The 25,917-nt window shown below is 47.6% G+C and overlaps 1 protein-coding gene across 2 annotated transcripts in view; it reads left to right on the plus strand.

Annotated features, from left to right (window-relative positions):
- Positions 1-25,917, plus strand: part of SHARPIN (SHANK associated RH domain interactor) — a 1,065,128-nt gene that overhangs the window by 907,386 nt on the left and 131,825 nt on the right. For both annotated transcript variants that reach the window (XM_069621811.1, XM_069621812.1), the window contains one exon: positions 17,858-17,956. In XM_069621811.1, the coding sequence (XP_069477912.1) occupies positions 17,858-17,956 (99 nt within the window). The remainder of the gene's footprint in view (positions 1-17,857; positions 17,957-25,917) is intronic.

The raw sequence follows: 25,917 nt of genomic DNA on the forward strand, positions 1-25,917 counted from the left end.
GTATATGTTTCATATGATGTGACTGGACTCTAAGGGAATTACTATAAGAACCTACTTGTAGGATACGTCTACAAATAAAATACAATTTTTAGTTTCTGACTGTTACTGAAGAAAACCATGTGGCCTAGATATGTCAGCAAAAGAAAAAAGAGTGAGCAAGAAGAACACTTGCGGTGTCCTGAAATGTTCGTACATAAAGAAAATGGGGGTGTTCTGAGGACGTTGTCCGTATTGTTCGCTGGAAAGTTGCATGTGTTATAAGAACACTCGCGGTGTCCTGAAATGTTCGAAAATAAACAAAATGGGGGGTGTTCTGAGGACGTTCTCCGTATTGTGTGACGTCTTAGCTGTATGCAATGAGGGAATGGCACAGAGAGTTAAGTGGAAATGGTAGAAGGGCTGTCCAAGAGTTACGCGGTCCGCGGACACCGCGGCTGTCTGTGGACAGGGCGTGCTACATCCGGGGTTTTCTAGCAAATCCAGCATGGAAAGAAGACTGTAGGGATCAACCAATCAGATGTTGAGGTTGTCGATTTTGTGTTGAAAGAGACTGTGTGTAGTGAAGATGGCAGAAGTGGAGACAGTCAGGGTGTTGGTGCTCTGAGATATGTTTGTGCATGGTTTACAACAGTATGCTCAATGCAGGCATGTTGCAAAGAATTTTGATGTAAAGGACTGGAGGTCGTGTGGAGCACTGTGCCTGATTGCAATGTACAGGGAATTGTACAAGTTTGTGAAGATATGGGCAGGATCAACAGTCCCCATGTGGTAGTTTCGCACTATGGTGCTTTCCGTTTTGGGCTATGTCAGTGCCCCTACTTCGTTGGCAGATTTGGAACACTTGGTTCAAGCAGTAATGAACATCCTTCCAAATGCCAAAGTATTTTTTTCTGGATTACTACCTAGGGCAATATGGGACAATAGTTCCGTTTTTTGTCCTCAGCAAAACAATGCTAGGTGTGTAATCAACCGAGGCATGTGTGCCTTCATGCTTAGAGCTGTTATGTTCTTCTGTAATAATGAGAATATTGATTCCAGTAATGCTGTTTATTTTAAAGAAGATGGCATTTCCTTATTTTTATGGGAAATGCCATGCTGTTTTGGAATGTAAGGGTTGCTTTGGAAAAGGTTATGTGAAGATTTTAGGAGTAATGTAAGAAAAAAAGAAAAAAAAAATACAAAATAACAGATGTTTGTCAAGCATCTGCAAAAAACCCCAAAAAACGGCTCTTTTCAGAGCCAACCTCAAAGGGGAAATGGGCCACACTATTTAAATTTACATTCACCATGCTCAGATTTTCGATTTGTCCACGGACATCAAAATCACTAGCTAGGGGTTCAGTATGTTCTATGTTACATGTATTTAAAGTCAGGGATATTATGGTTAAGTTGTGCTACTAAAAACCTATGAAATTCAGTAAAAAAAACGTTGTTAAAGGGACGTTATGGTTAAGTTTTGCTACTAAAAACCTATGAAATTCAGTAAAAAAACTTTGTTAAAGGGATGTTATGGTTAAGTTGCGCTACTAAAAACCTATGAAATTCAGTGAAAAAACTTTGTTAAAGGGACGTTATGGTTCAAAGTAAAACCGAAAAACCCCTGAAATTCGGCAGTTATGTTAAGATAAGCAACCACAACTCGCGCCACCGTGCACTGCTAACACTAACACCCAGGATATCAAAGATGACATCACAAATGTCATTGATGACATCACTGTTTGCATCACATGTCTGGCTCTCCCTTTTTTCTCTTTACTGACATATCTAGGCCACATAGTTTTCTTCAATAACAGTCAGGAAGTAAAAATTGAAAAGGTACTATATTTGTAGACTTAGGGTCAAGTCACATCATATGAAACATATACATAGCGGAAGACACAGGCTTGAAAGAGAGCAATCCTTTCTGTGCATGAAGATAATCATTAGAGTTATCAGCACTTTCTCATAGTTTTATTTTTATTACTCTACCTTCCCTGTATATGCTCATATTTGTATACATTATACTCAGTCTCCTTTCCTTTGGGTGCAGTCACATCATGTGATACACATACATATGGTAAGTAGCAGCTTTGAAACAGAGCAATAGTTTGTCTGCATAAAGACAATCAGTTAGGTTATGAACTCTTTCTGCTACTACTTCTGCTTTTTTGTTTACTTCACTGTCCTTGCATATACTCATATTTGTATGTGTTGTTGTCTCTTTGTGTTTTGTCTGTAATAATTATGTATTAAGTGGGTTTTATTATCTACTTACTACATGTTTCACAGTAGGCAAAACTCTAATAAGAAAGCAGTTATCATTTCACTATTGAACATGGCAAGATTATGAATATGGCACCTTCATCATGTATGCTGCACACACTGACTATGTTTCTGCATGAGTAGCTTAGTATACTGGATAGAACTTCATAATAGAATGCTATTTATATCGATGCATTGCTTAATGCACTAAATAGGTCATGATATTTATCCCAATGATCCTTGACAGTTTTTGGTCAGCATTATAAGAATCCCTTGTACAGAGTTTTCATGAAAAGTAAAGGCACATGTGATGTCATCAGTGATGTCATCAATGACATTTGTGATGCCATCTTTGATGTCCTGGGTGTTAGTGTTAGCAGTGCACGGTGGCGCGAGTTATGGTTGCTTATCTTACCATAACTGCCGAATTTCAGGGGTTTTTCGGTTTTACTTTGAACCATAACGTCCCTTTAACAAAGTTTTTTCACTGAATATATATATATATATATATATATATATATATATATATATATATATGTCCCTTCTTATTCGGGTGTTGGGAGTGAAAAGGACAGGGTGGGTGACAGAACTGGGACCATGGGCAGGAGGAGTAAGCAGGGAAACAGATGGAATATAATGTTCACGATGACTGGTCGGTGTTCTGAGGACATGAGTGTTTGGTGCGAGCAGGCATCTGAATAAACCAGACATCGGGTAAGAATGGAAACAGAACCAAAGCCCTTACTAAGGACCCTTTTGCTGTCTTTAGCAGGAGTCTTTTCCACTTTAGCGTAAAAGGGAGACCCTAATGAAGATTCTGAGAGCAAGTGGCACCACTGAGCGCCACTCTAAGAAGGTCATTTCTGTTGGCACCTATTATTACAGAAGAGGTACATTGAGATGTAGACTTAAGGTTATTTCACTGCACCCCTTTTAACTGTCAGCAAATCACAGGCAGTTCACTTTGTAGCAAAAGAGGTGGAAACTAATCCCCCCAACCCCCCACTGTAAATAAAAGCAGATCGCTGAACAAATCACTGGCCACATCACGATTGTTCATATCTATTTTGTAAATTTGTTCCATTATGAGTCATTCTCCTCTAAAAAGGAATGGCTCTTCCACAACACCTAGGTCCACTCCCCAGCCTGCATGAGACTGGGGGTGGCATGGGGGTGGTCTGTCCCCCTCTGTTTCCTCCCCTGGTCACTTGTCGATCCCTTTCTGCCAAATTGCCCACCCTGCCTGTGGTTAGCTCCACCCCCCACTTGTATCTCTGCTTTCCTCACGGAGTCCTTCTCACCATGACTTGTAAAGCCTGCTGTTGCTTCTCGAAGCTTGGTCCATGCTCAATAAACACCATAACAATTATTATTACTGGCTATAGCAGAACTAATGTACTTGCATCTTTATAACCAATAGAATTCCAAGGATACAAAAAAAGGCACAGCTCCGCCTCACTGATGAGGCCCAACAAGGCTGAAACACGTGTCTGGGGTTGCTTTTGCTACTCTTGTTCAAAGTAGGTTTGCCTGGCATTTCGGTGCTGGACTGCCCTTGTGGGCGGGACAACGACTGATATGCAAATGGATATTCCTCCTTTATGGAAAAATACAGTGAGCTAAAAGTGATGGCTGCGAACTCTCATAGTGGGTAAAACCACAGAACAGGTTATCCTGCCATGTTCTTTCGAGAGTGGGGCACCTGCTACCTTTTAAAAAATATATAATTCCTAGGCACTTAAAATTAACATAACCAATGCTGATTCCCCTGACTTTTACATTCCATGGTAAAAATGTTTAGGGCTGTGGTATGCAATGGAGTGAACCAGACTCCTCTCTCTAAGAGACAGGGGCATTTAGTCAGATCTTTATTTCATCCTTTGACATGTAGTCATGATGCAGCTCCCATCAGGAGTCTAGCCTCCCCCTTGTCCCCTGATAAAACACATTGATGCATTGTTTTTCAGTAGCAGCTGCAATTGTCTGTGGAGACATATGGGAACATGTAAACGTATTGATGATTAAGGATTTGCAAATATGCCAGGGGGGTCGTTGAGGAATCAACCAAGGTCCGTTTGGTGAACCGACCGCCTAATGCGTTTCTGGGAGGATCCTATATAAGGCAACGTGATGCGGAAAGCTGTATCTAGTATGGCCACAAATGGCCGATATGAGAATCATGACCAGCAGTGAAGGCTCTTGGCTGAGTTCCTACATGGAGTCTTGGGGTCCTATTTGTTGTGGCGCCGTTTTGTCTTAATCCATGTCTACAGGAGACTAGTTGCTCACTGCCATTCAGGGTATCTCTTTGTCTCTTTGCCAGTATCCTTTCCTGCAAAAAGCTGTGGACTGTAGGGCTCTCTTAAATATCCGCGAGCGCTACAGGACATTTCCTATCTCACTGCACAGCTCATGCTAACTTTTGTTCTTGTCCGGGGATAGATACCCAAGTCATTATATTGGTAAGTGCAATAGGATCTTTTTTTCAAAGACGACCAGGAAATATGATAGATATTTGACTTACCCTAATATTAATCAGTCAATTAAAACTTTATTTTCGGATGAATATCCCATTTAAGTACATATTAAATCACATCTTGAAAATCCATAATCACAATTACCAACATGCATTACATCCGAACAAAAGCTTAACAGGATATGAAACGACAAAACATTGCTTAAAAAAAACATTTCGTATGAATTGCAGTTCGTTATTATGCATATCTTTTCCTAAGGACATAGCCACTTCTCAAAAAACACTTCCCAACCAAGAGACTGCTTTATTTGGTAACAAACAAAAAAAATAAGGCTGCTTTAAATTGCCCTAAAGCCTCATTTTTCGAAAGTGGTTTCAACTGTTTTGCTTCTGATATGATTCTGTGCAGCACACAAAAACTAATAATGACCTATTGATTCCAAAACAATAGGGCAAATCGGAGAGCAGCAACAAGAATCTTAGTCAGTGCTCCCCTATATCCCCGGCTGGAATTAAATGGCAGTCGTTCAAACTCGGGCATATGAAGAAACCCACTATGGATAACAAACCCCAACCAATGGGTAGGGATTCTGGGTCTATGGTGTTGAGGTTCTCAGACATCCTCTATTGCAGGGCTTCAGAGGTGCAGATAATCCCAGCCAGGGGGGCAGGGATTGTAGGTCTTTGGTGTTGAGGTTCTCAGACGTCCTCTATTGCAGGGCTTCAGAAGTGCAGATAATCCCAACCAGGGGGGCAGGGATTCTGGGTCTATGGTGTTGAGGTTCTCAGACGTCCTCTATTGCAGGGCTTCAGAAGTACAGATAATCCCAACCAGGGGGGCAGGGATTCTAGGTCTTTGGTGTTGAGGTTCTCAGACGTCCTCTATTGCAGGGCTTCAGAGGTGCAGATAATCCCAACCAGGGGGGCAGGGATTCTAGGTCTTTGGTGTTGAGGTTCTCAGACGTCCTCTATTGCAGGGCTTCAGAAGTGCAGATAATCCCAACCAGGGGGGCAGGAATTCTAGGTCTTTGGTGTTGAGGTTCCCAGACGTCCTCTATTGCAGGGCTTCAGAAGTGCAGATAATCCCAACCAGGGGGGCAGGGATTCTAGGTCTTTGGTGTTGAGGTTCTCAGCCGTCCTCTATTGCAGGGCTTCAGAAGTGCAGATAATCCCAACCAGGGGGGCAGGGATTCTAGGTCTTTGGTGTTGATGTTCTCAGCCATCCTCTATTGCAGGGCTTCAAAAGTGCAGATAATCCCAACCAGGGGTGCAGGGATTCTAGGTCTTTGGTGTTGAGGTTCTCAGCCGTCCTCTATTGCAGGGCTTCAGAAGTGCAGATAATCCCAACCAGGGGGGCAGGGATTCTAGGTCTTTGGTGTTGAGGTTCTCAGACGTCCTCTTGCAGGGCTTCAGAAGTGCAGATAATCCCAACCAGGGGGGCAGGGATTCTAGGTCTTTGGTGTTGAGGTTCTCAGACGTCCTCTATTGCAGGGCTTCAGAAGTGCAGATAATCCCAACCAGGGGGGCAGGGATTCTAGGTCTTTGGTGTTGAGGTTCTCAGACGTCCTCTATTGCAGGGCTTCAGAAGTGCAGATAATCCCAACCAGGGGGGCAGGGATTCTAGGTCTTTGGTGTTGAGGTTCTCAGCCGTCCTCTATTGCAGGGCTTCAGAAGTGCAGATAATCCCAACCAGGGGGGCAGGGATTCTAGGTCTTTGGTGTTGAGGTTCTCAGACGTCCTCTTGCAGGGCTTCAGAAGTGCAGATAATCCCAACCAGGTGGGCAGGGATTCTAGGTCTTTGGTGTTGAGGTTCTCAGACGTCCTCTATTGCAGGGCTTCAGAAGTGCAGATAATCCCAACCAGGGGGGCAGGGATTCTAGGTCTTTGGTGTTGAGGTTCTCAGACGTCCTCTATTGCAGGGCTTCAGAAGTGCAGATAATCCCAACCAGGGGGGCAGGGATTCTGGGTCTTTGGTGCTGAGGTTCTCAGACGTCCTCTATTGCAGGGCTTCAGAGGTTTCTTACCTTTGATTTGCACTACCATTTATTAAAAGGCTTTTCAGTGCTGCCTTAATCTGACTAGATATTATTCTATGATTGTTAAAAATAGAAACTGATAATCAACAAGATTTTTTTTACTTAAACGATAATCAAGTGGCCTTATTTCCTCACCCACCCAAAATAAGTTCTTCTATGAGGTTGCTAGATGGTGAAGCAGATGGCAGCCCCCACTTATGCAACCAACGCAGAACAGGGGCTGTAGCCAATGCATCCTACAAATAACCGAGGCCCAAGTAATTCTGAATAGCAAAACCTGGGGCAGGCATTGGAAGTTTTAACAGTTTATAATAACAATTATTTCAGGCAGTCCATGAAAGTTTTAACAGTTTATAATAACAATTATTTTCAATAACTGTTCGTTTTGTTGTTGATTGAAACATCTTTTCCAAAGGTTGCAGTTCCAGATAATTGCGCAAAGCGACAAATACCACCAATCACGTGCTGAAATAGTCTAAAGCTGCTGTTTTAGGAAAATATCACCCCCTGCTCGTCGATTGAACCAACAATGGTGAGGCGAATGCTGTCAACGTGAACACATCTCTTCTTTACTGGTCCCAAATGGTGTGATACATTTCCACCCCCCTCCCCTGCCACCCATCCCGCCGGTTCATAATAATCAACTTCCAGAGAAGCCTGGGAATTTCCATGCAGGTAGATGGCTTTATATGATCCAGGGTAACACTTGCTCCCTTTCTTAAAGATGGGGACAATGATGGCAGGCTGCCAGGTGCAAGGGGGAACCCAGTCTGAGACATGATGGGCCTCGTTCATCTGGAGAGCATTTATTGAAGCCCGATTGGATGAAATCCGTACATGGACTTGTAGTGGACTTTGTTCTCAGAATTGCCTTACCCATATCCAGGATGTTGAGCTCCAGCGCCTGCCTCCTTACCCAGTGACCGTAAAGAAAATCTCTCCTCAGCATCCACACGTTAAGGATCATTAAAAGCTGCCTGGAAGGGGAGTGCCCGGTGTAGTCTCAATATTCTAGTAGGAATGAGGGTTCCTTTCCACCGATATGCAGACTAGCCTGCTGACAGCCGGACTCTCCTCCAGGTAGAATAAGCCAGCTCTGTCTTCAGGGCCTCCATCTATTCGGCTCTAGTCTCCCAGGACTCCTCCTCCCTCATGCTACCTCAAGTGTCTTCTGACCTCTTACACGCCTCGTCAAACGCGCCATTTTGCTTGCACAGCTTGGAACCAAGTACTCGCTTCATCACCACAACAGTATTTAATTAGTCCATGGATGAAGAGTTTGAGCAACATGGCAGCATGCAAGTTTCCCGTTCACAAAGACTAAAGGTAAATGCTCTTCACCTTAGAGAGATTGTGGGCCGGATTACACGTTTCGTGGTAGGAGTTTTTCCACTCTGCCAAACAACCATTTTCAGTACTCAAACTATTCCTTCCTGCCAGTACTTCCCTCCTCGTGAAAGCTTTGCCGCATGTGTTAATGGCCGATTCACATGGGACCCCAAATAACTGGGGGTAACTGAAGGGTCGGCATAACGCTGAATCATGTAGGCTTTTCACATGACTGCAGGCGCTACCTGCGTTACCGTTTGCCGGATTTGAATGATGAGTTCCACTCTGATGAGATTATAGAAAATGTATACTACCCGAGTATTGCAACCTTGTTGAACCTTGAAAGGGGAGGAGGGGGGGGGGCTAATACTTTACTGTTTGCTTTCACTTCAGTCTCTTGCAGCACTGCATAAAATTAGGATTTCTTCTTGATCTGATCTGACCCAAATCGATCTCTGCATCTGAGAGGCCAAAACATATTGGGATGGGGGGGATGCTTGCAGCCTCGTGCAGAAGGGATGTCTGGACTACCTGATTTGCATGTGGTCTTTCCCCTTTTGTAATGGCTTGGCAGGAGAAGAACGATGGTCTGGAGGGTTGCCCAGAGCAATGCCAGAGGTTAAGATTAATTCTAAACCTTTTACCCATCACCTCTTTGTTTTTGCTTTGTCACCCTGAGTGGGACGGGTATGCCTGCTGGGCCTAGAGACCCAAGCTACTCCTCACTGATAAGGCCCAACAAGGCCGAAACATGTCTCGGAATGCTTGCGATTTCGTGCAGAAGGGATGTGACCAAGCAGTTCAGGTTGGACCAACCCTTTTTGAGGTGAGACCAAGCCTGATTTGCATGTGGTCTTTCCCCTTTTGTAATAGCTTGGCAGGAAAAGAACGATGATCTGGAGGGTTGCCCAGAGCAATCCCAGTGTTTAAGATTTATTCTAAACCTTCCAGCCATCAGCTCGTTTGTTTTGCTGTTGTCACCAGGCATCGACCATCATTTCTACCCACTACCTGCCCCTCCCTCCTGGGTTCTCATTGAAGTAGATCTATTGTGCAGCCACATCAATGTTTGTGCTGTTATGTCTCTAAGCAGTCACCCGAGAGTTAATGTCTTCATTGCAGCTGTAACTGAGCTGCTAATGTAATTAAAAATATCTTAACCCAGTGCGTATTCAGCCAGTTGATGTCCAAGCACTATGTGTGTCCTCACATCTGTTCTTTGCACTGAAGTTTTGTTGAAACTAAGCATTGGGAAAGACAGCAGTTTGCTCAGGAACTCACACTATTTTCTTATGGCCTGGTAGCACCATTATGGCCTACGCCAAAGCCAAAAACATTGGCGTTGCTCATGCTTGTTTTTTATTATATTAACTGTAACACGAAACAACCTCCAGGAATCTACAAAGCACTCGAAAACAGTTAAATCTTGCGCACGAGGTGCAGTACATTTATTTACTTACTGGACATTCTTGATAACGTAACATGATATATGTATGGGTGAACAAGGAAGTGTGGCATTCAAGATGGGGGAGGGGGATAATGGGGTAAGTCTGATTTAGGACAGATTCCGGAAACCAGGATCTGCCCAGTAGTGGCATGTTCTAGGGCCAGGTTTTGTCATATTTATGGTTCACATGTTTACAATTAAATACAGAGGTGGAGAAAGTGATCTGGTAATTATCCACCAAATGTTAGGTCAAGTACAAGTAAAACGTATTTTATATTGACGCATCTTTACAAACACCCTGGCAGGGGGCATGTGTGGGTTGTTGCAGTGTCTCTAGTTCTAATGTGTGTGTGCAGCACAGTGTCTGTATGCTATTATTTGCTCTGTTTTTCCTGTATCGGTGTCCTTATTATGATTTAACTTGCCAAACCTGTATATCTTGTCGCACCATGACCCCTCCTGCCGGGCATCTGGTCACTGCATGGCTTGTTGCGCCAGTCCTTTCCAGCTGGTTCATCTCGAACATGATCCAAAATTACCTGTTCCATTCCCAGCGGCCATCAAATATTTAGTAGTTATGTTGCTTCTCAATAACTGCCACACTGTTTACATTAATGCTTTATTGCATATATCAATGGGAATGTAATTGTTCACTGCTCTCAGCTGTAGTAATAGATCTGCTCACTGCTCAAATTATGCTGCACACCATATCAAGCGCTGCCTCCCAACTGTACATAACATTGGGAAGTATCCCTGTATGCCTTGTAGGAGGCCTGCTCGGTGCATAAATGTGTCAAATCCTGCTTGTCTCATTGTACTGGTTTCTAGGCCTTCACTCACTGTTAGCCTGCCTGACGGTTGCACATTCAGTTTACGTAGCGTCGACCTACTGTACCAAATGTTAGTAGCTAGACTTAGTTTGCACCTGTTACAGGCTTGATCACTGTCTAAGTGTGTACCTGCCTCATTGTACTAGTTCCTAGGCCTTCATTCATTGTTAGCCTGCGTGACTCCTGCACATATTGAGCACGTAGTATCTGCCCACTGTGCTAAGTTTTCTTAGCTAGACCTAGTATTGTACAATCTATCTCCTTATCTCATCTACCGCCCCATTTTATTCTCCAGCATGGGGTCTGGCATGGATTCACATGCTCATGAATATTCCCCGTCGTCAGGCTGGGAATCCTCGATAAAGGAAAAAATCAGTATCAGTTTCGTTTCTGATCTGTCTGTCTTAGTAGTAACCAATCACTGGCCTCTGGGTCATACTGTCCCCAGACCAATGACTGCCCTCTCCCTAAGCCCCACCCCTGGCAGCCATCCTCAGATTTTTACCGCACGTTCAAGTGTTGGGAGTCCTCGTGCTATAGCTCTCGAGCTTTTACTGCGTTTTGCGCTTTGTCAAAGAGATTTATCTCATTTTTTGGTTTAATCGAGCCTCAAGCTCCACCGTTTATACTTCTGATCAACGGGGACCCATTTCGGATTTATCTGCACCCCTCAAGGGTGAGGTTTTCGTCAAGTTACGCTTCTTGGAGGATTCCAGAAGTTTCTGAGGCCTACCTCGCGGATGAGAAGAACATGGCCCAGGAGAAGGGAAGCTCGACTCCCGGCAAACTGTTCAGGATCTGCCCTGGATGCAACCTGCAAAATGTGTTCAAGGAGGACGAGCATTCGAAATGCCTTTACTGCCTCCACGATGACAAAACGCACGTGAGAAGGACTGTGCATTTTGCATGAACATGTCGGATCAGACTATGAGGGATCGTCGGACCCGTCTCTCCAACTCGCTGGAAGGCAAGAGCCCAGCAAGTGAGAAGAAGAAGAAGAAGAAGTCAGAGCAGTCTTCTAAGTCCTGTGAGGGCGCCCCGGCGCCGGGGGCCGAACAGAAGGCAAAGCACCGCGAGTCCGTGGGCACCGGGAGCACCGAACGGTCGGGTTCCTCGGCTTCCAAGCAGGGCGCACCTTCACCGATGCCATCAACCATGAGCCAACGCTGTGGCTCGGGGAAGAGAAAATCCGAGAACCCGGCTAAGCTTCTGGAGAGGCCCCGGTTGATCTCGAAGGAACCGGCCGAGGGGGAGCGAGGCGGTGACCCTCCCCCTAAGGTGAATGCCTCAAACGCGCCCAAGGTGGTGAAGGCCTTGATTCACCCGGCTAAGGCCTCTATCGAGGGAGTCGCTGTGGCCCTGGCGAAGCCTGTGGAGGCTATCCCAGTGGAGGCGACCTCAGGGCCCAGAGTTTCCCTGCCTCCGCGGAGGGAATCCTCTTTTAAGCCCATCGAGGAGACCCCACTTGAAGACCCCGGTGGAAAGAGGGGGCATGGGGCGGTGGCCATTACGGACACGGACACAACCTCCGAGGAGGAACTGAGCGAGAATTTGGAAGAGGCCCGGTCTCACGGGAGGAATCCCGATGAGGGGGACGACGAGAGCGAGGGTGGCAACGACAACGAGGTTCCCGTGGATGAGGAGCAACCGTCGCGCCCGTCACGCCTGTCGCAGCCCGAGCCGCAGGACAACTCGGCGCCCATTTTGACGGCAATCCAAGCCTTATGCACGGAGATAAGGACGAGACTGCCCCTACCCCCGACGGACGACCCAGCTGAACCGGGTCCGTCGGGAAGCCCTCCAAACAAGAGGAGGAGAATTCATCCAGTGCCCCTTCAGCCCTCACGGCCTTCTCAGCCTTTGTCGCCTTCGCCGATCCCGAGGGACGACACGGGAACAGACACGGCCACGACGGGGACGGATGACGACGGCGGTGACGACGGGACTGACCTCCTGTCTCCGATTCCTTGGGCGTCCATGTCCGACGAGATTAGCTTCTTCCACGCCATGATTGCCAGGGCATCCAAGCTTTTTCAGCTCTTCCCCGAAGAGAAGAAGGAAGGCTTCCTCTACCAACGGCGCGAGGCCAAGAGGAAGACGGTCCTCGTGGTGCCGTTGCTGGATGAAATCTGGGACGAGGGACTTGCCCTCTTCAAGAACCCGTCCACAACACCTGCCAAGAGGGACCTGTACGAGAAGAAGAAGATCTCGCTCAACAAAGTATTCCGCCAAGCAATTCGATGGTGGGGCACCCGCGCGCATCTCGCGGCGGCCACAGACTTTCAGACCCCAGCATACCAGGTGACAGTGACGACGGATGCCTCCCTGGAGGGGTGGGGAGTGCACACCGGAGATCTTCACGCGAGAGGCCTGTGGCTCCCGGAGGAGAGGCCGCTCCACATCAACATACTGGAGCTCCAAGCAGTGTTCTGGGCCCTCAAGTCATTCTTCCCATCCCTCAAGGGCAAGGTGGTGAGGATCTTCACCGACAACACCACCACAATGTTCTACATCCAGAAGCAGGGAGGAACCAGATTCCCCAGCCCTGTCCGAGGAAGCCCAGGATCTGTGCCACTGGGCCGTTGCCCAGGGGATGTTTCTGGTACCTTTTCATCTAGCAGGGATAAAAAACACCATCGCCGACTCACTCAGCAGGGAGCTGCGCTCGTGCCACGAGTGGGAACTACGCCAGGATCAAGTGGAACAACTCTTCCGGCGATGGGGCAAACCCCAAATCGATCTGTTCGCGACGGCGACGAACTCCAAGTGCCAGAGGTTCGCCAGCAGGTTCCCCCAGCCGAGGAGCATGGGCGACGCTTTCTCGATATCCCGGCTGACTGCAGATAGGTTCTTGCAAAGGCCAGGGTGTCCTCAACTCTCAAGTGCTACGGACACAAGTGGAAGAGGTTCTCTGTCTGGTGCTGTGCATAGAAGATTAACCCTCTACGGATTACAGCCCCTCAAGTGCTACCATACTTACTGTCGCTGGCCAAAGATGGACTAGCTCATGCTTCCATCAAGATACATCTGGTAGCGATTTCCCCGATACACCAGAACTGCAGGACGGTCGTCCCTGTGGTCTCATCGCCTGGTGAAGGAGTTTATGAAAGGACTGTTTCGATCGTTCCCGCCGGTGAAGGCTCCAGCCCCGGCGTGGGAGCTCAACGTGGTGCTGACCAGACTCATGGGCCCGCCATTCGAGCCCTTGCATTCGGCTCTGTTAAAGTTCCTGTCATGGAAGACGGCGTTCCTTGTGGCCATTACCTCTGCACGACACGTGGGAGAGATTCAGGCCCTATCCTGCAAGCCTCCATACTTGACTTTCCACGAGACGGGGGTAGTGCTGAGGGCGCACCTCTCCTTCATGCCCAAGGTGCCGTCAGACTTCCATCTCAACGAGCCCTTGGTGTTAGCAGTATTTTTCCTGTCGCCTTTGTCGCCGGCCGAGAGGACTTTGCACTCGCTGGATGTAGCTAGAGCGCTGAAGTTCTACGTGGACCGAACGAAGAGTTTTCGGAAGACATCACAGCTGTTTGTGAACTTTGGACCTGTGAACCAAGGGAAGGCTCTCTCGAAGGCTTCCATTTCTAGATGGCTCTCCGGCTGCATCATGCACTGTCATCGGTTGGCAAACCGATCGTTGCCCGGCCGTCTGAGAGCCCATTCGACCAGAGCGATCGCTGCTACCGCAGCGTTCTTGTCTGGTGTGCCCCCTGCTGGACATCTGCAGGGCTGCTACGTGGAGGTCGACGCACACCTTCACGAGATTCTACTGTATCAACCAGGATTCCAGGGAGGAGTCCAGAGTCGGCCAGGCAGTGCTGCGCAACCTGTTCACTTAAGGTGAGCCTGGTGAGGAGGTAAGAGATGTTTAATGTTGAGTTTTATGTAATGCTTAATGTTGAGCCTTACCACCTCCCGTGGTTGTGCATGTGTGTACTGCTATGTATTCTTATATTCATGAGCATGTGAATCCATGCCAGACCCCATGCTGGAGAAGGAACAAGTTACTTACCTGTAACTGTTGTTCTCCAGCATGGGTCCAACCCACAAAGTGGCCATCCTAGCCACTAAAAAAGAAGCTTACAACACCAGAATACACAATGCCAAATCAAGTACCAAAGAGCTCTTTAGCATACGAAAGGAGCTCAAATCTCCAGCACCTCCGTCCCAGGACTGCACCAAGGATGCAGCCTGGTGCACAAAAATCTAACAGGCACTAGCTGATATAATCACCTTACTACAAAGCAAGAACGAATCTAAAAAAACTAGCCTCTCAAGTTGGCACCAATCTAAACCTACGCTAGAGAATAGTCATGCACAATGTACACCTTTTGTATTCTCCCAAGTAACACCAAAGGAAGTGGAAGACATCATCAAAACTTTGAAACCTTCCCACTGTCAAGGTGACATCTGTCCAGCCTCCATCGTTAAGGAAGGAGCCAAATACTTGGCCCCTGTCATCGCCACACTGAAACTCTTCCTGCAAGTCCAACCAAGTCCCTAACAACCTCAAGGAGTCTGTTATGCCTCTCCTAAAAAAAAAAACCTTGACCCTAACACTCCAATTAATTACAGGCCCATCATGACCGTCCCCTTCCTTTTAAAAATTCTAGACCGAGTCGAATATCTGCAAATTCAGAAGCACCTAGAGGAAAATAACCTTTTAGGCCTCAGACAATCTGGCTTCAGGCCAAGACATGGAACGAAGACCACTCTCCTAGACCTGAAGATACAAATGAACGAGGTGAAGGACAAAGGCAAGCTAGCGATCCTCCTGCTCCTAGACTTGTCAGCGTCCTTTGACCTAGTTGACCACCAAATCTTAACCGGGCATCTTGCTACAGCTGCAGCTTTCTCTACCAATGCATCTGACTGGATCAACTCCTTTCTCTCCAATCAGACCCCTAGAGTGTTTTCTCCATCAGCCTTAGCTGACCCAAACCCCATACTTCGGGGAGTCCTCAAGGTTTGTGCGTGTCACCCATGCTCTACAACATATTTACAAAGCTCCTATTCGATCAACTGGACAACCTGGGTGTCATCTATAGTAATTACACAGATGACACCCAAGTCCTCATCCCGCTCTCTGGTTGCTATGATCAAGACTCTAAAATACTGAATGATGTCTACCTGGAAATCCAGGCCTGGATGGCTTCTGACAGCTTATGCCTCAATGACGTTAAGACCGAGCTCCTGATTGTCGGCACTCAGGCACGCTTGAACAAGCTTGATCATAGCTTTACATCCTTCAGTATCGACGGTAACGCAATCAAGGTATCCAAAGAAATAAAAACTCTGGGGGTTTATCTTTATTCAACATTGTCCCTCACGAAACAAGCCAGCTCCTTGGTAGCCTCCACAGCTTACACCAATAAGCTAATCTACAGCTGCAAATCCTACCTCTCCACTAGCAGCTGCCTAACACCAGCCAGAGCACTAGCACTGTCAGAAATCGACTACTGCAACACATTCTTTCTAGGATCCTCTGAACTCAACCTAAGCAGGCTTCAGGTCCTTCAAAACAACTCATTGAGAGCAGCACTTAACCTACCTAGATCCAGCCACATCTCAACACTTAGACGTAATGCGAATTGGCTGTCAGTGCAGGACAGAATCACTCTCCGTACGTTGGCAGTCACTCGCAAGTGCTTTGCTAACACAGCCCCCAAATACTTGTCCGACAAATTCTGCAAGCACCAACCATCTCTCACCACCAGATCTGCCCTATCCCATTGCCTCACAGTACCCAGGTTCAACCTTAAAACGACGGGAGGAGCCAGCTTCCCAGTCCAAGCAGCCAAACGTTGGAACTCCATTCCCCCTTCTTACAGACAAGAACCCTCCTTCCTGAAATTCAAATCTAAAATACAAAAATGGCTGAGCAATAAGCCACTCCCTTGAGAACCCTGTCGGTGGTATCTGACTACCACCCTATCCGCTACTCCATTTCTGCCTGATGCACTTGTTTTTATGTTACTGTACTAATGCCAGACCTCTCTGTAACATTTGATCTTCCTAACTGTTATCACGTTATTTTATTGTACAAATGCCAGACCCAGCTGTAACCCCTGGTCTTCCGAACTGTTATTGAATTTCTCTTCTTCATGTGTGGAACTCATAGGTTTTTCCAGTGCCCAGTTACCCCAGGGTTCGGTGCGTGATATAAATAATAGGCAATATCAGCTTCTCTCTGCAATCCATTCTGTACACATGTGAAATATACCATATGCATCGTACTCGCAGGTAACACCCAATTTAATCGAAAAAAAACTGTATGGACGTTTTGTTTGATTTGGGTGTTACCAATTAGGTCGCAGCCGAAAATACAGCATATGAGGAGCAGGGGTGTCTCCTGCTCCCCATGTTCTGTATTTTGCGGATTTGCGGGTGGGGGTCTCCCTTGCATCTTTAACTTTGGGGGCGGGGGACAAAAATTGCCTGTTCCCCCGTTTACAATGAACGGTCAAAACGGGGCCCGAGCAGTTACGTTGCGGGCAGTCCGGCCACGAGCAAAACGTTTGCGATCAGGCAACCCAGATCCTACTCTCATACGCAATCCAATGAACAGCAGAACCTCATGCGCCCATTCAAGCTGCAAAAGTGAATGCAAATCATGTCGGGCTCCTCTGTTCAGCTTGCATCGAGCAATTGGCTGCGAGTTTGGTCTTATTTCTCAGAAGGCAAATCTCATGTGTGTTTTGGAATAAAATTAATAAAACTCACGGGGACCTAACATGCAGCTGTTGCATATTGTATTGTAGTCATTTATATAGCACCCTTCCTCCTTTTGTATGGCATCAATGCGCTTTGTGGTCGCAACACCCTCGGAGACCGAAGTCCAGGTATGGGGAGTTCTAAGAGTTTAGTTTAATATGTGTGTGTGCATTCGGCCGAAATTAGGAATTGGGTGGGTTGGCTAGGCCCCAGTAAGCAACCCAGAGATCCGGCACGGGGGGTGGGTGCTGTCGGTGGTTGAGGTAGAGTGGTTGTGCAGGAGATTCGATGTGTGCCCAGTAGGTTGATGCTGCATACTAATGGTTTAGGTGCTGATGCACGTCAGGGGGTTTGTGTGCACAGCTATGCGGGCAGCATATCATAAAACATTCATGGTTGCGCCATGCCAGTTCACCACCTTGTCTGCAGTTCTCTGCAAATCCTGATCTTCTGCTGACCCTTCCAGTCTGACAACTTGAGTTGGTCACTAACCTAACTGCTGCAGGGAATGGCTGTAAAATTAAATGATTTGGGGGTGCAAGAAGAACACGGTGCATTATATATAATACATGCATTCGAGGGCACATGTATGGGGTATCTACCATTAAAATGTTATTTCTGTCCTACTTTCCTGTGGCACAATATGCATTAAGTGTTTTACAAAAATTTCACCATTGAAGAGTCCTCGTACTTATGATATGAGACTTTTCAGCTCAGTTGCAAAGTTGAGTGCAAGCGAGTCTTTACTTGAGTAAGTTTGCTGATCTTGTTGTTCTTGCAGGCAATTCACGAGGGGATGAACTGCCGGCAGTATCAAGACGACCTCCGGATCCGGGCCCAGAATGACTCTGCCGCTCGCCAGACCAATGACGTGCTGAAGGTAAAAGAGCATTGGCAAGCTGACGAGCACGGGCCTCGGAAGCCCTACTTAAGAATGACGATCATTAGGAATTGTTGCAAATGTATTGATTGGCCTTGGAAAAGCACAACGCAACATGCGAAACATGAGTCTGCCCCCTTTTCTTGACCTTAATTGGCCCATGTTTCTGAATTGACCGCTTGTATGAAATCTATACAACTCACAAGTAAAGACATTCTTGTTGCAAGGTTCTCTCTCCTAGCCAATCCCTTACTGTGGGTACTATCTATCAGCCGTCTGGTCAGATCTCCTCCTTCCTCTCAGAGTGGTCCGACCTTTCCTCTTCCCCCCTGGTCTCGACCCCTCAACTCCTCCTCCTTGGAGACTTCAACATCCACCTGGATGCTTCCTGCCCTTCCTCTGGACTCTTTCATGACATTTGTGACTCTCTCCCACTCTCCATTCTCCCCTCTGGCCCGACTCACTCTGCAGAGCACACTCTGGATGTTCTGATCTCCTCAGACCTTCCCCTTTCTATCCCTCTCACCACTCCTCTCTCCTGGAGGGATCACTTTCTCTTTTCCTCCCAGCTCGCCCTCTCTACCCCTCAGGCCAAGCCAACTCCATCATTGCCACCCACCTTCTCGGTCATCCGACCCATGAAGCGCGTGTCAGTTAAGGCTTTCGCCGCTACTTTCTCTCCCCCCGCCACCCTTTTGGCTGACTCACACCCTGACACAGCCCTTTCCATGCTCCACTCTGCTATCAGACACTCTCGATGTTCTTGCCCCTGTCGTGAGGATCTGCCTGAAGCCGAAAGCCAAGTGCAACTCCTGGTACGACTCAGACCTTGTCACCCTTAAATGCAAGTGCAGGGTGACTGAGAGGATATGGCGTGCTTCATGTATATCCTCTGACAAACTGGCCTGCCGCCTGCTCCAAAAGCAAGGTACGACGTCCTTTCATCACCTGCTTTTACATCGCCAGGCTTTTAAACGTGCACATTACATCGAATGTGCTCATCACATTTTTTAGGGGGGGTGGGAAAGGGCATATAAAGGTTTGGGAGGGAGGGCAATAGTGAAAAATAAGTGAGGGTGGGGGATTTTGGGGGACCCCCCCCCAACAAAAAAAAAAAACGATGAGCTCATTCGATGAAATGTGCACGTTTAAAAGCCTGGCGATGTAAAAGCAGGCGATGAAATCACATGGAACCAACAGCAATACCGGCTCTCTGTTTGCACTAAAAAGTGAGCTCACATCAAAACCCATGTCTCTGCGGCATCCAACAACTCGGCTGAACTCTTTAAAATCTGCATGGAACTGGCTAATCCTGCCGCAGTCTCTACCTCTCCTGTCCCTTCCCAGGCCCTCTGCACGGCACTGGCTTCTCATTTCATCTCTAAAACTCAGGATATCCTGTCCTCTCTTTCTCTCCTTCTCCCTCTACTCCCTGCTCTTCCTCTGGCTCATTTGCAGCAACCTCTCCTTCCCCCTTCTCTGTCTTTCCCCTGTTCTCCCCAGATGAGGTTTCTAGACAAGTCCGATCTATGAAAGTCTCATCAAAACAGGTTCACCCCGTTCCTCCAAAACCATCAAGGACCACATTGACTCCCTGGCTCCTGCCCCGGCTGATTTCTGCAACTGCGCCACTGGAGTCTTTCCCTCCCCACTGAAGCACTCCCTTGTGCACCCTCTTCTTAAGACACCCTCTGCCGACCCTTCCTGCCCGGCTATCGCCCAATCTCCATCACTCCTTTCCTGGGCAAACTCCTGGAAAAGCTGGCCATCTCGCAGCTTAATCTTCACACTGAATCTGTTGGTTGTCTCCATGACCATCAGTCTGGCTTCAGAGCTGCCAGAAGCACGGAAACTGCTCTCCTGAACATCCGTGAAGACCTGCTCTCTAACCTTGATTCCAACACCTCTGTGTCTTCATCTTACTTGATCTCTCGTCTGCCTTCAACACGATCAACCATGCCATCCTGCTCAACCGTCTCTATGATAACCTGGGTATCACTGGTCAGGCCCTGGCGTGGCAGACTTCTCTTCTCTCCCAGCAACCCTCCAAGGTTCAACTTGGGTCCTTCTTCTCCTCCTTCTCTATCTCTAGCCCGTGGTGTTCCCCAGGGGTCTAACCTCTCTCCCTGGTTGTTCAGCCAATACCTGGCACTTCTTGCCCACTGCATTACTGCGCTCTTCCCCAACTTCCAGTGCTATGCGGATGACACTTAGCTCATTTTCAGGCTACCCTCAGCCACCTCTTCTCCCTCTCTCATTTCTGACTGTCTGTCCGCCATCCAGGACTGGTGTGCCGCCAATGATCTCTGCCTTAAAGCCAGCAAGACTGAGATTCTCCTCATCGGCACACCCACACCCTCTTTTCCTGTCACTCTCTGGCCAGCCTCTCTTGGCCTTCTCCCTGCTCCCACCTGTGGGGCTAAAAACCTCGAGGTTATCTTCGACTCCACACTCTCCTTCTCTCCTCACATCTCTGAGGTTTCTAAGAAGTCACACTTCCAGCTGCACCTCCTCAGAGCTATTATTCCTTTCCCCTCCTTCCCCCAGAAGCTCACTGTCTCCAGAGCTCTGGTTCTCTGTAGGCTGGACTATTGCAACAGCCTCTTTCTAAATATGCCTGCTACTACTCTCCGCCCTCTGCAACTCATCCAGAACCGGACTGCGAGACTTGTCCTTGGCCTCAAGCCCAGGGATCGTATCTCTCCAGGACTGAAATCTCTGCACTGGTAGTGGCTGCGAGGATTAAGTTGAAAACCCTCTGCTTTGTCCACAAAGCCTTCTGGGGCCTGGGGACTCTATACCTTCAACTCTCGTTTCCTAAATATCTTCCTTCTCAAGCTCTTTGCTCTACCGCCTCCAACTCCCTCAGGGTTCGTCGCTTCGCCAAGCAACGAGTTGGTGGTAGATCACTTTCTTCAGCCGGGGTCTCCCTCTGGAACAGCCTCCCTACCCCCCCGAAACTTGAGGAGAACCATCTCCGGTACCGGAAGCACCTCAAAACCTTTCTCTTTGCTTCTGCTTTCTCTCCTCCTCTCCCGTGCTGATTTCCTGGCTGATATTGAAATTGCACTGGTTTAACTGGCCACCCTCTGATCCCATGCCCCCTTCTCTGCCAGTCGCACACCTGCACTGCCCTCCTGGCAACCCCCACACTTGGGACTGTTTCTGTATCCCTACAGTCCCACCACCAGCACGTGACAACTGTTGCCTGCGCTTAGCATTTTACCCTTGCACTTTCCACCTGCGGGCTGCACTTTTCTATTGTTCATTCTATTATCCCATGTACTGAACTGTCCCCTCCCTCTTTCCCACCCCCTGCTTTTTCCCTTGCGTGATCCAAATGATACCTGGCCTAGTAGGATCATTGTATGTCATCCCTCTGTTCCCACTCCCTTGCCTCGTCATGCCTTGAAACACTTGTGTATAGGCGCGTTATAAATGCCATAACATATCATTGTTGTGCTTTATTGAATGGCTGTACCAAAGCTTTTCCTTTATTCAAAGCCAAAAGAAATCCCTCTCCAGATATTAAAATATTGTGCTGTGCAATCTCTCTCTCTCTCTCCCTCTCCCACCACAACCAAATTGAATATGCTGAGAAGATAGTCTGAGTAAAAACATCCTACTCTAGCTTGCACTGCACCAACCTTCTATCACACAGAGCGCGTATTCGACTGCACAATGCATGTGCATATAGCCCTGCTAGATAAGACAAGGCAAAACAATCAAGAGAATTGGCCTCTATGTGGTATGGTGCATGCATGCCGTGGACTTCAGCAATAATGTAACTGCTCTGTCCTCCTTTTGTGGCGGATAAGAGCATCTTTATTGTTCCTTCATCCTAACCTGGGTGGAATGGAATGCATGTTCCAGAGGAAGCAGCAAGTGAGTGGGTTCTCTGTATTTGTACAGAAGGAACTTAATTTTCTGCAGATGGTTGCTTTGCAAGAATAAAGTTAGAAAGGAAGGGCCTATTTTGAAATGAGTACTGAGGTTACTCTACTAACGCCTTGCAGAGTGCCGGGCGGACGGGCCACTTGCAGGAATCCCTAGCCATCTCCTTTCTCTTGTGCCCGCATGAGGCTGTCCAACCAAAGGGGCTGACTACTCTTAATGACAAACTGCTGGTGTCAAGGACCACTGAACAATCCAACATGACTGGGATCTAGGACTGACATGCCCCATTGTATGGTGGAATGCTGTATGCAGCAATTGCCCTTACCTCATGCAGTATTCTGAGGGTTCTGCTTATAAACCAGAAGCAATGGAGGGCTGTACATAGGAGGTGCACCCAGAGGGTTGCGGAGGAGAATTAGGAATGAGCGTAGCGACCATGGTTTAGCGAGAGGCTCTTAGCCGAGTAGGGTCTTCTGCTCCTTCCTGAAGTATAGGATGTATTATGCCTGTTTGATCTGCTTTGGTCACTTAGCAGTCTGGTTTGGAACTTATGCCAGGAACCTGGGGCAGAGCAGGAAAAAGGCCTTTATCCTGTTTTCTTTTCTCCATCTGGTGATGATGTTGATACTGATGGTGTGCTGTCCTCTGGGGAGGTTACGTTTCTCTGCAAGGTAGATTGTCTCTTTGGTTCTGACTGCTTGTAACCTGATGTGGCCTGTCTTTTTAACATGATACCCATTGCCGCTGCTTGAGGATTTGGGCGATGTGGTTGAATTTCCTGTGACGACGCATGCTGGATGGCTTTCAGAGTACCAAAGTGGTATCTGGCACTCGTGCTAGTAACTCGTTGCCACCGTTCAGGTGGGAGATTATCAGGGCTTGTAAATCTATAGGTATTAAAGGTTTGGCTTTGCAGAGGAGCCCAAGCTGGTGAACCGCTGTTTTTGCTCTCTTTGCGATGTGTGCTTGAAAGAGAGGCCATACTGGATGGTGAAGCTGAGATGTTTTGCACCGGGTGGTAGTTGCAGCATGAATCCGTTGAGCTTCTTCTCTGCCAGTCAGTTCCCGTGGTATTGGTTTCCCAGGAGAATGTATTTGCTCTTTGTTGGGTTGAGCTTCAAGTGGGCTATTGACATCCAGGTTGGAGTATGACATTACCATTCCTACGGTAGTGAAAACATGCAGTTCTCGAATGCCCCATTTCTGAAATACCCCATGGCTTGTTTATCAAAAACGTAAAGATTGTATTGCCGTCTGTTTCCTGGGTATGGACCGGTACTGCTTCATGCATTCAATGTTATGTTATGTTATAGGAATTTCTATAAGCGCACGTACACCCGGAGGCATCTTGGCGCTGAGGAGCCAAGGCAAAAGACGGAGCGCAGCTAGAAAAGCAAGGTTTTTAAGCCTCGACGAAAGGCGAGGTGATCAGAGATGTCACGCAGTGGAATGGGAAGGTCGTTCCACGATCCAGCAGCAGCAACTGAGAAGGCATGGCCACCCTTACGGGCCAGCTTGAACCGAGGTACGACCACCCGGCAGGTGGTTTGAGAGCAAAGGGTACGAGTGGGTTGGTAGGGAGTGAATTTTCTTTGCAGATATTCTGCTCCGGTTCCCAGGAAGGCCCGGTGTACTATACACATGGACTTGAACAAGATGCGCTGAGCAACAGGGAGCCAGTGAAGCTGTCTTGGTAGGGGTGTCATATGGGCTCCAAAAGACGGGCGGATGATAGAACAGGCTGCAGCATTTTGAAGTAGCTGCAGACAACCAATCAGGTAAGCAGGTTGAGCCAGGTAAAGTTAGTTGCAGTAGTCCAGGACGCTGAGGACCAGGGCTCCCACAACCGGTGCCTGACTGGCAGAGGGAATAAAAGAAAGGACTTTCCAGAGAACTCTATGTTTAGAATGACCCAGTTTGCAAACCGCTCCGACCTGCTCATCCATGGTCAGAGTGGCAGAGGAGCGTACTCCCAGGTTCCTAACTGATAGAACGGGTATAGGGAGAGGGCCCAGTGATGGAGGCCAGAAATCGGCCGTCCAGAACATATGAGGGGTAGAAGTACCCACAACCAAGACTTCAGTTTTTGTGCCATTTAGCTTGAGCCAGTTTAGCGCCATCTATATTCCCAGTTCCTCCAGGCAGTTGTTTAGCCTGTTAGCTGTTTCAGGTTTTGTTAGGTCCAGACGGACCAGTATCTGGGTATCATCGGCGTATGAATAGAAGCGGAACCCATGAGATTCAATAAGAAACAGTAGATATCTTATGTAGATGTTGAACAAAATAGTGGAAAGCCCCAAGCCCTGAGGGACACCACAAGAGAGGGAGAAAGGGGCAGAGCAAAAAGGAGGAAGTGAGACTGATTGAGAGCGATTAGTGAGAAAGCTATAAACCATTTGAGGACTTGGCCAGAAATTCTGGCTTCGGAGAGCCGGGTGATTAGAAGAGTGATCGACAGTGTCAAACGCAGCCGAGAGATCTAAAAGCAGGACTGCTCCGACACCGCTCTGATCAACAAGATGCATAAGGTCATCCAGCACCGAGTTAAGAAGGGATTTGGTGCCTCTGCCAGGGCGAAAGCCAGATTGAAAGGAATCAAGGAACTGTGTAGATTCCAGAAATGTGGATAGCAATGGAGATACTAGTGCCTCCAAGACCTTCATCAGGAAAGGCAGGAGTGAAATGGGGCGATAGTTGGCCATCACTTCAGGCTCTAGAGAAGGCTTCTTAAGCAGAGGTGTACAAGAGGGCTAAGCGACCTCTGACGGGCCCATGGGATCAGAGCTCACCCTCGAGTACTTTAAGGCGGGATAGCTGCACCTTGAGGTGGATGGGGTGCAGGATTCTCTTACTTCAACACCAATCAATAAGGACAACTCAAATGGTTTGGCAAAGGGAAGTCGGTTTAAGGACAAGTACAAAAAGCGGGGAAACATTAGGAAATCATCAGTGATGCGATCGCCCGCCTCGCTTCAACTTCCACAATCTTCATTCAAACAGCAATTTTTATAGGCAATATTTATCATCATTGACGTGTAACACTCGAAAGTTTATCATGCAAGTCTATTGGTTGGAAAAGGTAACGTAAGTATAGGTACTATAACTGTATATGGTAACGGGGTGTGAGGATTGGATAACTCTTATCGGATGGGCGTTTAGACCCATCCCTCTTCATCACTCGTGCTAGACGTCACTACAAGGACGACGTCTCATTGGTTCTACTAGCTATAGGACCCTAAATTACTTGGTCCATTGTGATTGGGTCGGTTACACCACTACGCATAAATCTCAATTTTAATTAGCAGCTTGCAGAATTGTTACCCAGATGCGGCATGACCCAAGATTCACCCTGCCTCCCTTCCATCAATCAGTACTTTAGGGCTATGTGTCAGTTAGTTGGCTGAGGACGTCCTCGAAACTGTAGCTTCTTATCAGGAAAAGTTATGGCATCCTCTTGGTTTGGGTGACATCAGACGTTGGTACCTCTTCGCACTTGACTGGTCACATGTCAGTACACCGTGAAGCTGCTTCATTTTCCATCTATTTGTGTATTTGATTCTCTCTTCGACCTCGCCACCTGCCTGGGCCTCCTTATCTCGACCTTCATGGGAAGGCTGCTGTGCTCTTAAGTTTCGATTTTTCGGAGTTGCCACTCTCCTCCCTTCCTTGGGTTGACCGCGAATTCCCAGGCATGAGCTGCTTCTTGCTAAGTTTCGATTCCGCTCTTTCGTCTGGCTTTGTGCTGATATATGAATCCTGGCCTGTTAGGACCCTACCATCCTGGGCTTAATTCTTCTTTCATGTAAAGTGGACTGCGCTTTTAGAATGTGCTTCATAGGGGTAGCTATATATGTATATGTGTATATATATATATATACATATATATTTCTGAGGCTTGTGGAATCTGCTTAGATCACATGCTGTGCATAGGCCGACATCTAGTGGAAGTTGCGGAGTATTACAGTTTGTTTTTCGAAACTCGAAAATGGGCGTCGACACAGGCGTGCCAGTAATACTATCCCTAGTGTGACGTCCACTGTACCCAAGATCCCTCACGCGTCTAG

This window comes from Ambystoma mexicanum, chromosome 5q (genome assembly GCF_040938575.1).
Source record: "Ambystoma mexicanum isolate Mex_15411 chromosome 5q, UKY_AmexF1_1, whole genome shotgun sequence".
In the NCBI taxonomy this organism is placed as follows: domain Eukaryota; kingdom Metazoa; phylum Chordata; class Amphibia; order Caudata; family Ambystomatidae; genus Ambystoma; species Ambystoma mexicanum.